This window comes from Eschrichtius robustus, chromosome 2 (genome assembly GCF_028021215.1).
Source record: "Eschrichtius robustus isolate mEscRob2 chromosome 2, mEscRob2.pri, whole genome shotgun sequence".
Classification (NCBI taxonomy): domain Eukaryota; kingdom Metazoa; phylum Chordata; class Mammalia; order Artiodactyla; family Eschrichtiidae; genus Eschrichtius; species Eschrichtius robustus.
The window spans coordinates 63,737,138-63,751,434 of NC_090825.1; the positions used below are offsets into that span (position 1 = coordinate 63,737,138).

Genomic DNA, 14,297 nt, shown 5'->3' on the forward strand with positions numbered 1-14,297 from the left:
CTAGAAAGCCCTTTCAGAGGGAGGGTGAGAAGGAGTTTGCCAAAGTGGAAGCTGATAGGCAGTAGGAAAGGGGAAAGGAGTCTTCAAGGCAGAGTGAAGAGCAGATGATAAAGCCCTGATGTCAGAGAACTTGGAGTGACCGAGATGTTGGGAGAAATTCAGTCCAGCTGGAACTTAGAGTGAAAAGAAGAGAGTGACAGGTGATCTGAGACGAGACTTGCAAGGTAAGCAGGGATCAGTTGTCTTATAGGTCACTTAAGGATTCTGGATTTGAATCTAAGATTAATGGCAGCTACCCACCACCAGAGCCTCCCATCAAGCCTCTTAGATAGCCTCAACCACCAGAGGGCAGACAACAGAAGCAAGAAAAACTACAATCCTGCAGCCTGTGGACCAAAAATCACAGTTACAGAAAGATAGACAAGATGAAAAGGCAGAGGGCTATGTACCAGATGAAGGAACAAGAAAAAACCCCAGGAAAACAACTAAATGAAGTGGAGATAGGCAACCTTCCAGAAAAAGAATTCAGAATAATGATAGTGAAGATGATCCAGGACCTCGGAATAAGAATGGAGGCAAAGATTGAGAAGATGCAAGAAATGATTAACAAAGACCTAGAAGAATTAAAGAACAAACAAACAGAGATGACCAGTACAATAACTGAAATGAAAACTACACTAGAAGGAATCAATAGCAGAATAACTGAGGCAGAAGAACGGATAAGTGACCTGGAAGACAGAATGGTGGAATTCACTGCTGCGGAACAGACTAAAGAAAAAAGAATGAAAAGAAATGAAGACAGCCTAAGAGACCTCTGGGACAACATTAAACACAACAACATTCGCATTATAGGGGTCCCAGAAGGAGAAGAGAGAGAGAAAGGACCAGAGAAAATATTTGAAGAGATTATAGTCGAAAACTTCCCTAACATGGGAAAGGAAATAGCCACCCAAGTCCAGGAAGCGCAGAGAGTCCCATACAGAATAAACTCAAGGAGAAACACGCCGAGACACATAGTAATCAAAGTGGCAAAAATTAAAGACACAGAAAAATTATTGAAAGCAGCAAGGGAAAAACGACAAATAACATACAAGGGAACTCCCATAAGGTTAACAGCTGATTTCTCAGCAGAAACTCTGCAAGCCAGAAGGGAGTGGCATGATATACTTAAAGTGATGAAAGGGAAGAACCTACAACCAAGATTACTCTACCCGGCGAGGATCTCATTTAGATTTGATGGAGAAATCAAAAGCTTTACAGACAAGCAAAAGCTAAGAGAATTCAGCACCACCAAACCAGCTCTACAACAAATGCTAAAGGAACTTCTCTAAGTGGGAAACACAAGAGAAGAAAAGGACCTACAAAAACAAACCCAAAACAATTAAGAAAATGGTCATAGGAACATACATATCGATAATTACCTTAAACGTGAATGGATTAAATGCCCCAACCAAAAGACATAGACTGGCTGAATGGATACAAAAACAAGACCCATATATATGCTGTCTACAAGAGACCCACTTTAGACCTAGGGACACATACAGACTGAAAGTGAGGGGATGGAAAAAGATATTCCATGCAAATGGAAATCAAAAGAAAGCTGGAGTAGCTATACTCATATCAGATAAAATAGACTTTAAAATAAAGAATGTTACAAGAGACAAGGAAGGACACTACATAATGATCCAGGGATCAATCCAAGAAGAAGATATAACAATTATAAATATATATGCACCCAACATAGGAGCACCTCAATACATAAGGCAACTGCTAACAGCTATAAAAGAGGAAATCGACAGTAACACAATCATAGTGGGGGACTTTAACACCTCACTTACACCAATGGACAGATCATCCAAAATGAAAATAAATAAGGAAACAGAAGCTTTAAATGACACAATAGACCAGATAGATTTAATTGATATATATAGGACATTCCATCCAAAAACAGCAGATTACACGTTCTTCTCAAGTGCGCACGGAACATTCTCCAGGATAGATCACATCTTGGGTCACAAATCAAGCCTCAGTAAATTTAAGAAAATTGAAATCATATCAAGCATCTTTTCTGACCACAACGCTATGAGATTAGAAATGAATTACAGGGAAAAAAACGTAAAAAAGACAAACACATGGAGGCTAAACAATACGTTACTAAATAACCAAGAGATCACTGAAGAAATCAAAGAGGAAATAAAAAAATACCTAGAGACAAATGACAATGAAAACACCACGACCCAAAACCTATGGGATGCAGCAAAAGCGGTTCTAAGAGGGAGGTTTATAGCTATACAAGCCTACCTAAAGAAACAAGAAAAATCTCAAGTAAACAATCTAACCTTACACCTAAAGAAACTAGAGAAAGAAGAACAAACAAAACCCAAAGTTAGCAGAAGGAAAGAAATCATAAAGATGAGAGCAGAAATAAATGAAATAGAAACAAAGAAAACAATAGCAAAGATCAATAAAACTAAAAGCTGGTTCTTTGAGAAGCTAAACAAAGTTGATAAGCCATTAGCCAGACTCATCAAGAAAAAGAGGGAGAGCACTCAAATCAATAAAATCAGAAATGAAAAAGGAGAAGTTACAACAGACACCGCAGAAATACAAAGCATCCTAAGAGACTACTACAAGCAACTTTATGCCAATAAAATGGACAACCTGGAAGAAATGGACAAATTCTTAGAAAGGTATAACCTTCCAAGACTGAATCAGGAAGAAATATAAAATATGAACAGACCAATCACAAGTAATGAAATTGAAACTGAGATTAAAAATCTTCCAACAAACAAAAGTCCAGGACCAGATGGCTTCACAGGTGAATTCTATCAAACATTTAGAGAAGAGCTAACACCCATCCTTCTCAAACTCTTCCAAAAAATTGCAGAGGAAGGAACACTCCCAAACTCATTCTATGAGGCCACCATCACCCTGATACCAAAACCAGACAAAGACACTACAAAAAAAGAAAATTACAGACCAATATCACTGATGAATATAGATGCAAAAATCCTCAACAAAATACTAGCAAACAGAATCCAACAACACATTAAAAGGATCATACACCACGATCAAGTGGGATTTATCCCAGGGATGCAAGGATTCTTCAATATACGCAAATCAATCAATGTGATACACCATATTAACAAATTGAAGAATAAAAACCATATGATCATCTCAATAGATGCAGAAAAAGCTTTTGACAAAATTCAACACCCATTTCTGATAAAAACTCTCCAGAAAGTGGGCATAGAGGGAACCTACCTCAACATAATAAAGGCCATATATGACAAACCCACAGCAAACATCATTCTCAATGGTGAAAAACTGAAAGCATTTCCTCTAAGATCAGGAACGAGACAAGGATGTCCACTCTCACCACTATTATTCAACATAGTTCTGGAAGTCCTAGCCACGGCAATCAGAGAAGAAAAAGAAATAAAAGGAATACAAATTGGAAAAGAAGAAGTAAAACTGTCACTGTTTGCAGATGACATGATACTATACATAGAGAATCCTAAAACTGCCACCAGAAAACTGCTAGAGCTAATTAATGAATATGGTAAAGTTGCAGGATACAAAATTAATGCACAGAAATCTCTTGCATTCCTATACACTAATGATGAAAAATCTGAAAGAGAAATTATGGAAACACTCCCATTTACCATTGCAACAAAAAGAATAAAATACTTAGGAATAAACCTACCTAGGGAGACAAAAGACCTGTATGCAGAAAACTATAAGACACTGATGAAAGAAATTAAAGATGATACCAACAGATGGAGAGATATACCATGTTCTTGGATTGGAAGAATCAACATTGTGAAAATGAGTATACTACCCAAAGCAATCTACAGATTCAATGCAATCCCTATCAAATTACCAATGGCATTTTTTACGGAGCTAGAACAAATCATCTTAAAATTTGTATGGAGACACAAAAGACCCCGAATAGCCAAAGCAGTCTTGAGGCAAAAAAATGGAGCTGGAGGAATCAGACTCCCTGACTTCAGACTCTACTACAAAGCTACAGTAATCAAGACAATATGGTACTGGCACAAAAACAGAAACATAGATCAATGGAACAAGATAGAAAGCCCAGAGATTAACCCACGCACCTATGGTCAACTAATCTATGACAAAGGAGGCAAAGATATACAATGGAGAAAAGACAGTCTTTTCAATAAGTGGTGCTGGGAAAACTGGACAGCTACATGTAAAAGAATGAAATTAGAATACTCCCTAACACCATACACAAAAATAAACTCAAAATGGATTAGAGACCTAAATATAAGACTGGACACTATAAAACTCTTAGAGGAAAACATAGGAAGAACACTCTTTGACATAAATCACAGGAAGATCTTTTTCGATCCACCTCCTAGAGTAATGGAAATAAAAACAAGAATAAACAAGTGGGACCTAATGAAACTTCAAAGCTTTTGCACAGCAAAGGAAACCATAAACAAGACGAAAAGACAACCCTCAGAATGGGAGAAAATATTTGCAAATGAATCAACGGACAAAGGATTAATCTCCAAAATATATAAACAGCTCATTCAGCTCAATATCAAAGAAACAAACACCCCAATCCAAAAATGGGCAGAAGACCTAAATAGACATTTCTCCAAAGAAGACATACAGAGGGCCACGAAGCACATGAAAAGATGCTCAACATCACTAATTATTAGAGAAATGCAAATCAAAACTACAATGAGGTATCACCTCACTCCTGTTAGAATGGGCATCATCAGAAAATCTACAAACAACAAATGCTGGAGAGGGTGTGGAGAAAAGGGAACCCTCTTGCACTGTTGGTGGGAATGTAAATTGATACAGCCACTATGGAGAACAATATGGAGGTTCCTTAAAAAACTAAAAATAGAATTACCATATGACCCAGCAATCCCACTACTGGGCATATACCCAGAGAAAACCGTAAATCAAAAAGACACATGCACCCCAGTGTTCATTGCAGCACTATTTATAATGGCCAGGTCATGGAAGCAGCCTAAATGCCCATCAGCAGACGAATGGATAAAGAAGTTGTGGTACATATATACAATGGAATATTACTCAGCCATAAAAAGGAACGAAACTGAGTCATTTGTTGAGACGTGGATGGATCTAGAGACAGTCATACAGAGTGAAGTAAGTCAGAAAGAGAAAAACAAATATCGTATATTAATGCATGTATGTGGAACCTAGAAAAATGGTACAGATGAGCCAGTTTGCAGGGCAGAAGTTGAGACACAGATGTAGAGAATGGACATATGGACACCAAGGGGGGAAAACTGCGGTGAGGTGGGGATGGTGGTGTGCTGAATTGGGCGATTGGGATTGACATGTATACACTGATGTGTATAAAATTGATGCCTTATAAGAACCTGCAGTATAAAAAACCAAACAAAACAACTAATACTAAACTTTTATTGGGTTATTTGTATGGAAATATGTTAATATACATGTTTCAGACATTACATGAAATTTCTAAAAATCTTATATTTGTATTTGTATGGAAATATGTATGGAAATATGTTAATATAAATGTTTCAGACATTACATGAAATTTCTAAAAATCTTGTATTTGTATGGAAATATGTATGGAAATATGTTAATATAAATGTTTCAGACATTACATGAAATTTCTAAAAATCTTATATGTTCTGGTATAATGTTATATGTAATAATCCTAGTTATTACTTTAAAATGTATATCTCAGAAATAACTAATTTTCTTGTCAACTGCATTATTATGAACTTTCATCAAATCTTTAACCGTGGTCATTTTTAAGTCTTTTGTCATTTACAGACAGTTCTGGGTGTACTCTGATGATTTTGCAAATATGTTCCTATAAAAGGGTTTCATCTTCAAAAAATTCATGGAAAAGACTCTGACAAGTACAGGTTTCTGGTAACTGACTGTACTGCTGAACTGAATGAATAAGCATTTTCAGAACTCTAATGAAAAACTGATGAACTCATAGAAGTGCTAACAAAAGATCAAGATGAAAAAAAAAAATTAATTACATGGGACTGAGTGAACTGATGAGGATGAGTATAATTTTTGTGACTTTCTGTCTGAATTAAAAAAAAAAAAAATCCCACAAGGACTCAGAGGCAAAGAATATACAAATCAATTTTCACTGCAAAGTAAAGGAGCTGTTACAGTGGAGGATTACTGGACTGAATGTCAATATTATGACATAGTATGAGTGTGTTTCATGTTTGGTAATTGCAATCATTGTTGCTTTTGTTGTGGTCATCCATGTACAATGCTTGGTGTCAGTCTATGTATCTCTTGTAAAAATAAAATACAGTGTGTGTGTGTGGAAAAAAAAAAAAGATTAATGGCAGGTCATTGATGAGCTTAAGGCAGAGGTATGGCATGAACAGGTTTGGGTTCTAGGAAGACCACTCGGGCTACAGTGTGGAGAGTGGATTGGAAAAAGGGACAGAAGTGCACATGGGGTGGAAAGTTAGGAGCCTGATTTGGTAGAACATTTCTCTTTGTGAGAAATGATTTTTACTTAGACTAGGGTAGTGGCAGTAGACATGGAAAGAACTGAATAGATTTAAGAGGCCATCCCATTGAGAATGGAAGAGTCAGCCTGTGTGTCTACAAAGCTCTGGCTTGTTCTACTTTGTCATGCTAAACCTGTTCTACATAGCGGAGCCTGTTCTACATAGCGGAGGATAAGCCAGAGAAAAAATGGAACAAAAATGAGACCTGGGGACTTCCCTGGTGGTCCAGTGGTTAAGACTCTGGGCTCCCAATGCAGTGGGCCCGGGTTTGATCCCTGGTCGGGGAACTAAAGATCCCGCATGCTGCAACTAAGACCCGGTGCAGCCAAATAAATAAATATTTTTTAAAAAAATGAGACCTGAAGTTAGTATCTGTTTTGTGAACAGGCATGACTTCACAGGATAGTTATAAGGATAACAAAGATAAAAGCACTCAATTAATTGTGAAATACTCAATTTAATAGTTATCTAGGCAGGATTCTGATACAAGGTTTGCCCTTCACATGTGTATATGATATCAACAGAACTTTGATAGATGTGTATTCAACAGCTGATGGCCCCATTTCCCCCCAAATGTCAGTTCATTCTTTCATTTGCTTGCTTGTTTGTTCATTCATTGATCCAAAAAGTATTTACTAAAGGCCCGTTTTCTACTAGATATGTTTACTTATTTCAGTCTTTTCACATATGGCCATCATACCTAGTGTAGGCCTTTGACGTGTATAGGTGCTGGATGGGCCTTATCTCATTTAGGACACATTTAGTCAGGTTTCCATGTTGAGTTGACAGAGTCTCACCATTTCTCCCCAAATGGCCATCACTTTGGGTGTAGCCATTCATAAAATCCTGCAGCCCTGGCCTCCCATGTCTCCTGATGTTTTTCCTCTGCACTTTCCTTTTTGTTTTTTTGGGTGTGCTGTACGGCATGCGAGATCTTAGTTCCCTGACCAGGGATCGAAACCCGTGCCCCCTGCAGTGGAAGTGTGGAGTCTTAACCACTGGACCACCAGGGAAATCCCATCCTCTGCACTTTCTATTGCTGCTCCGAGTCTTTGCCCAGGCTCAGTGTGCCTAAGTCCCATTTCAGTCAAACACTTGATCAATTCAACCACCACCACCAAGTATTCTCTCAAAAAAGTTGGTTAGGTGAATGAATTGCTTTTTGATTGAGATGGTCTGTCCTTTCAGTCAGAGTAGGAAATTCGTTTGCCCACTGTAGACCCATTTTATTAGCCAGGTAATAGATACAATGGTAGCAAGTAAATTTTCAATCTCAGTGGTTTAAATACAATACAAGTTTATTTTTTGCTAATGAAATGTTCATTTGGTAGCAGATGTGGGAGTGGAGGGTTTTCTGCTCTACTCACACACCCATGCTGATGGAGTCAGCAGATGAGGGGCTCACAGAATTGCCCTGGACTCAACCTCCAGTTGGCAAAGGGGGAAAGAGTGAATGTGAAAGATCACAGGAGGTTTTATGGCCAGGGCTAAAAGTGGCATAATCATTCCTACCCACATTTCACTGGCTAGAACTTGGGTACACGGCCATACCTCACTGCAGGTGAGGCTGGGAAGTGTAGTCTGTGTGTTTGCTCTGGAGGAAGGAAGACTTAAGGAACCAGTCTCTGCTGACTAGTTAATGACTAGCCATCTAGTTAATGACTTTCCTTGTGTGGTACCTGCTCTTTGATTTCAGTGATAAGGGGCAGAGAAGGGCCAGAGGTATGGAGGAAGAGTCTCCTTTGTTCTTTTCTGAGTGGCTGCTCTCACAGTGCTGGGCATTAGAGTGGGAAATGTCTGCAGTCTGAGTTCCTAACATATCTGATAATTGCCATTACTCTGTTCTCACAGGGAGATAAATGCTCGACTTGATGCTGTATCTGAAGTTCTCCATTCAGAATCCAGTGTGTTTGGCCAGATAGAAAATCATCTACGTAAATTGCCTGACATCGAAAGAGGACTCTGTAGCATTTATCACAAAAAAGTAAGTGTGATAGAAATCGAATCTTTTAAAACTGATAACGTTCTTCAGCTTGAGGACACCAGGTGCTAATGGGAAACATCTCAGAGCTTTATTTTTATTTTATTTTGTAAGATCTTGCAGATAACATGAGAGAATCCTTAGAGATTTTAATTGCACAAACTGAGATTATTCCAATTTTTGCATTGTAAAAAGTAAAGTTTGCCCACTTTTGTTAACTATAGCAATACATAGAGGCCCTTCTGTTATAATACAGGATGTTCACCTGTTTCAACCTCAAAGTATGGACCATCATCAAAATAGGAAATTTACTTAGACCATCTGCTTTTAGAAAGAGATGCCTTATTTCTTTTGACCTCAGAACAACTTCTTATTTGACTTAACCAAAGGAAAAATCTGCTAGTAAAATATTTGTGGTGGTATTAATACACAGACAAGTTTGGATATTGAGGGTAAGTAAAAAGCATTACTTTGATTTTTCATCACTTAAGCTTTACAGTTTAAGTCATAACAGTAGCAAGTGAGGTTTGTTAGAGAAATAATTTGCTTTATCTTCAAAATATGCCTACAATTTAAAAAAATTATCAATTAGTTATATTTATAATTGTTAATAAACTTTTTATAGTGTCTTACCTACTGCAGAAGTCACTCACATACATTAGACTCTTTGTTCCTTGTAAAAAAAAAACTTGGTGAGGTTAAGAAGGTTTAGCACCTTCTTACTGGTGGGAAATTATGCATATTGCTGTCTTTATGTAATGCTACAACAGCTTGCATTACCTTGACTAAATGATGATGCTAGAAGAGGGTTAGTAATTTGTTACTAAGTGACAGAATTCATATTCAAATGAGGGTCCTTGATTGGGTTTTAGTGGCTTACATTTTTGGACATAACCATTTTTGATGTAGTAGCAGTTTTGAATACCATTGCATTTTTTTCCCTGGTTGTCCCTACATAAGCAAATTTTATTTTATGCCCAAATGTAAACCCTTGCCGATTTAATAATTTTATTGTAGAACAATTTTTATGTGCCCAAACTTTAGTTGTGACCAATTTTTCATGAGTCTACTTTTTTTAGGCCTTTTCCCCCACAAAGTTTTACTAGAATAATAACTACTGCTTCCAAGAATACTTGCAGTGCCCAAGAGGCCTTACGTAACTGTTCCATATGCTTCGGCTACATTTGAAAAGAAAGAACAAGTTGAAATTGGGAAATACTAATCCCTAGGGAAAAGATGTGTGCATTGGTTATGGGGTTGGCGGCATCTGTTGTACCATTGCTTGGTGCACTGTGTTGTTGTTTTGCTGCCAATAGTAGAGGCTGCCCTGGTAGTTGAAAGTCTTATGGTTGACTCTTTTGAGGTTACAGAATGGATGTCAAACCATTTGTTATTTTGTTTTCGACCTTGACCCGGTGGCTGACAATCAGGGCTTATAACCGTTCATCAAGCAACAGATCTCCAAACACATTGCCTTCACTACTTGAAAGGGTTTACTGACAGATTTAGAGGTTTTTTGTTATTCTCAAAAGAAAATAGGAGCAAAGCTGAAAAAATTATCAATTGCTAATCAGAAGAGCTGAATCAAAGTATCCATGGCATCAAAATGGGTGCTGTGATTTCTATTATGCCTTCCTGCTTCTCTTTAAACTGTACTTTAATATTTGCATTTCATAAAGTTTGTGTACTTACAAAAGTTTTAAAACTTTGGTAAATATCAGAATCTAGTTCTTTTTTAAATTGAGGTATAATTGATAAACAACGTTATTTTAGTTTCAGGTTATCAATGTATAACATAAGGATTCGATGTATATATGTATGTATATATATATATATATCGCAGAATGATCACCACAGTAAGTCTGGTTAACATCCTTTACCATGTGTAGTTACAAAGGTTTTTTTGTTTTCTCTTGATGAGAACTTTTAAGATCTACTCTTTTAGCAACTTACAAATACTTTTCGACCATCTTCATTCATTTTGCCCACACAACCACCCCCTGCAACCACTAATATGTGCTCTGTATCTATGAATTCGGGTTTTCTGTTTTTGTTTTTGTTTTTAGATTCCACATATGATGGAATATGATCCTTTTAAAAGTAACCAACAGGCAGAGTAGGAATGACTTTTTAGAGTTTCAAACTATACTGAAGGAACTTGTGACTCACTCAGAAGCTGTTCCTTGTTGCTGTTTTAGTGTTTACACAAGAATGTGCCTAAAGATTGATTTGAAAAGCGAAGATTAGAAATGATTTGGTAACAGACCAACTTTAGGAAGTCTGAATGCTTTAAAGCAAATTTTTATAGATTAGTTAGCTGGCTCTTGGAACATACCATCAAACACATGTCTGTTCTTTATCATTAGATTACTCTAAATAAGCTTCTGCTGTATGCACCAAATGGTGAGTGATATCCTGGGTACAGATTGTGCCAATTATGTGAAATTCAGAAAATGGTAAGGAACACGGTTTGGATGTTGTGGAAGTGGTAGGCCTAGGCCATCTGGCTGTGTGGAAAGTGTCGTGGAATAGGCACAAATAGGTATTTTTATGATGATAATAATAGAGGATACCAAGTGGGCCGACTCTTAAATAACATAAGCATTTCTTTTGATAGTAAGACTTCAAATTTAAGTCTTAGAAAATAGTGGTAGTCATAGGAATTCATATTAACTGCTCAATAACTATTTTGTAAGAAAATGATACATAAGTGCTAAGGGTGGTGAATACATTTAAAGGATTATAGCACTTAGTAAATGTTGAAAGGAGAGTGTTTCCAGAATTTTGTAGGCGAGAATAGTTTCATAGCTAGACTGGTAGAAGCCCAAAGCCATGTTTTCAGTATGGGGCTTAGGCTGGGGTTCTTGCAGTACTGTGATGACCTGCCTCTGCACTTGGGCATGTGTTCTCAAGCTCTTCCACAGAGAAGGTTGCTGCCAGAAATGGGGTTGAACATGAGAGACTCCAGGAGCAACTGTTTTACCCTTATCCTCAGCTTTCTTGCAGCTCCATTGAGTCATTTTGCTTAAGAAGTTTGGGAACAACCTGCCATGGGCACTTAGGACTTGATTGCAAGCACTTCTGGTTTTCACCTTTCTTCTGTTGCTGACTTAAACTTTATATCATACCTGAACATGAACCATCAATCCCCTTTTTTGCTTATCAAATTACAATAATTACAAGACATTATTATTCAGAAATTCTATTGAAAATGTTAATTTTTGCTCTCTTATTAGAAGGTACTATTAAGTGACTCTAGGTCAATTCTAGGCTGTAAATTAATTCTAGGCTGCATATTTATACAAACAGTGCAGCTTCCTGTATGTATCTTTCCCAGCAAGCCATGGTCTTTCTGGAGAAAAGGTGCTTTATGATGCATTTTGAACTCAGCGTTTGTTCAGTCAGACCTAACTTCCTTCTTTTTTTTTTTGAATAATTTACTTCATTCCTTGTAGTTAATTATTATCTTTCTAAATATGTTCTTAGCATTCATCCATTTATATATATGTGTGTGTGTATATATATATATACTATTTATGTTGTGTACTTATCATTAACTCAAACTTACATTGTCCTATCATCTCCAGATATTTATTTTCATCAAATATTCTGTTAATTTCATTTTCTTGAGCCTTCCTACCTGATCCAACCTGGACTGGTTGCCCTGCTATACCTGTTGAATAACTATCTTCTTAGATTCCCTTTATTTCCCTTGAATGGAATCGTCTGTTTTCTGTATTCCATGACTTCCTCTTGGTTTATTCCTTCATTTTGGTAGAGTACGTTCTCTAGAAGCATCCTGAGAAAGGGCACTGGAAATAAGTTTGAAACATAGATGTCTGGAAATGTCTTTTTTCTTTTACTCTCACATTTGATGGTAGTTCGGTTGGGTATAAAAATTCTAAGCTATAAATTATTTTCCTTTAGAATTTTGTATTACTTCATTGTCTTCTTCAATAGCTTCTACTATTATTGTTAAACAGTCTGAAGTCATACTGGTTCCTGATTCTTCGTGTGACTTTTTGTTGTTGTTGTTCTTTTTTTCTCTCCTTCTGGAAATGGAAGATTCTGTCTCCAGTGTTTTAAAATTTCGTGATGATTTGCCATGATTTGGTTCTGTTTTAATTCATTGTATTGGGCCTTTTCAAGCTGGCAACCAAGTTCTGGGAAATTTTTCTGAATTATTATTATTTAAAGTTTGGATGTACAATTCTAAATTCAAAATTATTATTTTTTTTATTGAAGTATAGTTGATTTACAATGTGTTAATTTTTGCTGTACAACAAGGTGATTCAGATATGTGTGTATATGTGTATATATATGTATGTATATATATATATACATATATATACACACATTCTTTTTTTAATATATTCTTTTCTGTTATGGTTTATTACAGGATATTGAATATAGTTCTCTGTGCTATACAGTAGGACCTGTTGTTTATCCATTCTATATATATAATAGCTTACATCTGCTAACCCCAACCTCCCACTCCACCCCTCCCCCAACCCCCTCCCTCTTGGCAACCACAAGTCTATTCTCTATGTCCATGAGTCTGTTTCTGTTTCATAGATAGGTTCATTTGTGTCATATTTTAGATTCCACATATAAGTGATAATCATATGGTATTTGTCTTTCTCTTTCTGACTTCCTTCACTTAGTATGATAATCTCTAAGTCCATCCATGTTGCTGCAAATGGCATTATTTCATTCTTTTTTTATGGCTGAGTAGTAGTCCACTGTATACATGTAACACATCTCTGAATTATTTTTTGATGATTTCTTTCTTTCTGCAGCTCTATTATTTGAGTTGATTGAATCTTCTGGACTGATTATCAAACTTTCTTCTGTATTTCCATCTCTTTACACTTTTGCTTTACCTTCTTGGAAATTTTATCACATTGATCTTCTGCCTCTTTTGTTGCATTTTTCATTTCTACTCTGATAGTTTAAGTTCTACAAATTTTTGGTTGTTTTCTTGTTCTCTGAATGTTTCTTTTTTAAAAAAATAACATGCCATTCTTACTTCATGATTCTCTGTTTATTTCAATACTCTTATTTCAATATTCTCTGTTTAACTGAGGATATCGTTAACATTTTTTTTTTAGAAGATTTCTTCTACCTGTATAGGCCCTATTTCTTCTAGTATTTGTTGGTCCATTGATTGTTTGTTTTAGTTTTTGCATTTCATGTTAGAATTTTTAATCTGTCTGATCATTTTTAAAGAGTGGGGAACTAAAATACTGATAGCAAGGTCTGTGTAGTTGAATGTGGCTTACAAATTATGAGGTGAACTGTAGCGTGAATTCAATGGCCCACTTATTGGGGGAACTCCTGGTATATGCTATCTTTAGAATTTTCCTCTTGGGCTTGTGAGATTCCCCAGGGACTCTTTCACTTTTCTGACTGCTAATGTTCTGGGAGCTCAATGGGGACAGCTGGGAATCTCAGCATTCAGTTTGTACTCATTCCTTTAATCCCTTGCTTTTGGTGGTACTCTCATCCTTCACTGTGCCTGAAGCTGGTTCAGACGCCCCATGTTTTACCTTCTCCAGAGAAGAAAACTACAGATGACCCTTGAACAGCATGGGTTTGAACTGTGCGGGTCCTCTTACAGCAGATTTGTTTCAATAAATATGTACTACAGTACTACATGGTCCATGGTTGGTTGAATCCATGCATTTGTAGAAACACAGATATGCAGGGCTGACTGTAAAGTTATATTCAGATTTTTGACTGTGTGAAGGGTTGGCACCCCTAACCTCCACGTTGTTCAAGGGTCAACTGTA

General features: G+C 36.7%; 1 protein-coding gene across 5 annotated transcripts in view; it reads left to right on the top strand.

The window, feature by feature from the left end:
- MSH3 (mutS homolog 3) overlaps positions 1-14,297 on the top strand; it is a 192,717-nt gene that overhangs the window by 84,593 nt on the left and 93,827 nt on the right. For all 5 annotated transcript variants that reach the window (XM_068535584.1, XM_068535586.1, XM_068535585.1 and 2 more), the window contains exon 13: positions 8,376-8,508. In XM_068535584.1, the coding sequence (XP_068391685.1) occupies positions 8,376-8,508 (133 nt within the window). The remainder of the gene's footprint in view (positions 1-8,375; positions 8,509-14,297) is intronic.